This window comes from Solanum lycopersicum, chromosome 7 (assembly GCF_036512215.1).
Source record: "Solanum lycopersicum chromosome 7, SLM_r2.1".
In the NCBI taxonomy this organism is placed as follows: Eukaryota; Viridiplantae; Streptophyta; class Magnoliopsida; order Solanales; family Solanaceae; genus Solanum; species Solanum lycopersicum.
In genome coordinates this window covers 6,908,107-6,909,849 of record NC_090806.1, presented here as the reverse complement: position 1 = coordinate 6,909,849, position 1,743 = coordinate 6,908,107, and the positions used below count along the sequence as shown (strand labels likewise).

The 1,743-nt window shown below is 34.3% G+C and overlaps 1 protein-coding gene across 1 annotated transcript; it reads left to right on the top strand.

Moving 5' to 3' along the window:
* The first annotated feature begins 304 nt into the window (after positions 1-304).
* LOC138337137 (uncharacterized) lies at positions 305-1,302 on the top strand. Its single transcript, XM_069286716.1, has 3 exons — positions 305-382; positions 761-826; positions 923-1,302. The coding sequence occupies exons 1-3, from the start codon at positions 356-358 to the stop codon at positions 1,136-1,138; spliced, it is 309 nt and encodes a 102-aa protein (XP_069142817.1). The 5' UTR covers positions 305-355; the 3' UTR covers positions 1,139-1,302.
* Positions 1,303-1,743: the final 441 nt, after the last annotated feature.

The following is a 1,743-nucleotide window of genomic DNA, read 5'->3' as shown; positions in this document are numbered from 1 at the left end:
CTTCCCGTATTATACTTTTCTTCTGCTATTCTCTACTGTCTTTATTAACCTACCAAGCTTTTCCCCTACCTCGTCTAGGATTCTATGGTCGTAAAATTCCTCTGGAAGTCTAATCCACATTGTCGATTTCATTTATTACTCATGGCTCTAAATCTTGTTGGTTTTCCTCCATTGTCATTTCTATTTATGATGGTTTAATATTGAAAATCGAAATTATACAATAACTTGCAAATGTATAATGTGAAAACTAATTTTTATAAAATATGCTTACAACTTATATTGTCTTATTTCGCTGTGCAGAAAGAACAGGATAAAACTATTAATACTGAAAAGGAAATGCTGGTTCATATCCATAATGCTCCCTCAACTAAAGGCATCCGAGGTTGTTTATCATATATATCTTCCTCTTCTTTTATCATAGCGAATTATATTATGAAAGTATTTAATCTTCTAAAAGTATGTTATTTCTGCTCTGTGAACAAAGTCTAACGAACACGTCGTTAACTACTGGATCCATCAAGGTTTACTCCCATTTGTACTAATCCTTATGGTAAATTGGTAATCATATCTCAATTAACAACAAAAATGTCTAACATTTCAATATCATATTAAGTTGAAGACTTGTCTCCTATGCAAGTTCAAATCATTCGGTAACACATTGACTTTACTACTCATTGTATTGCTGTCGAACTACCGGACTTGTCATTTGATCAATCTACCATCACATCATATTGATCTCCTGTCTTATTTCACTGTGCAGAACGAAAAAGGTAAATCTATTGCTACTGGCACTGCAGAGGAAAGACCGGTGCATAAACTGAAAAGGGTAACGTATTGATCTCTTTTTTTAATAATTATTTTTATCATAGAGAAATATGTTGTAAAATTATTTACTAGTTTTGTCATTTTTATAATTTTTCAGCCGGGAAGTGTTTCGCATTTGTGGGTAAAGAATTATTTTTCGTTCCCTTCGACTGCTTATCGGAAGAAAGAGAGATACTATTTCAACATACAAGGAAGATCTATGGGTCTATTGGTTTCTGTTCCTTTAATTTATCTTATTGGCGTTCAATCTCTAAGGCAGGTTTCCGCTGAGAACGGAATATTGTTTGTGGTTCTCTATCAGTATTTGTTTTAGAGAGACAAATGCAATTCCGGGGTCTTTCCCTAGCCCTCATTATATTTTATGGTTTCTACAATATGTTTTACTCCTAGTACCTTTATGTTTGGTTTTGAATTGGAAATATTTTGTTTAGTATCATTGAATTGGAATTAAAATATTTTGTGTTTTTTGGTGGACTACTACTACTCTTCTTTTTGTCTGTTTAAGATTGGCTTTCAGTTTTGTTGTAGTGTGTGTCTGTTGGCACAATGGAATGTGTAACCCCCTGCTATTTCATTCAACAACGTTTGTTCCTTTAATTCATAGAACACAAAAGCGAGGTCTTGTTCTGACCAAGATAAATTTAGTCTATGTATTCTGCTTTAGAAGCCTCATTCTACCTCATACACTCTGTAATTCCCAAGCCTCCCTCTTGTTTGCTCTGGCAAACTATCTCCCATGCTACAAGTGGTGCTTTAGATGTATGTAGTTGGCCGCTCAAAAGGAAATTTCTACAAACTGTCGTTATACGTTTCATGACCTTCTTAGGTAGTAGGAAATTTGTTGACCAGTGTTAGGATCGAATTCACGCACACACACTAGATGAATGAAGAACACAAGCACTTTCTAGAGAAAGAGAT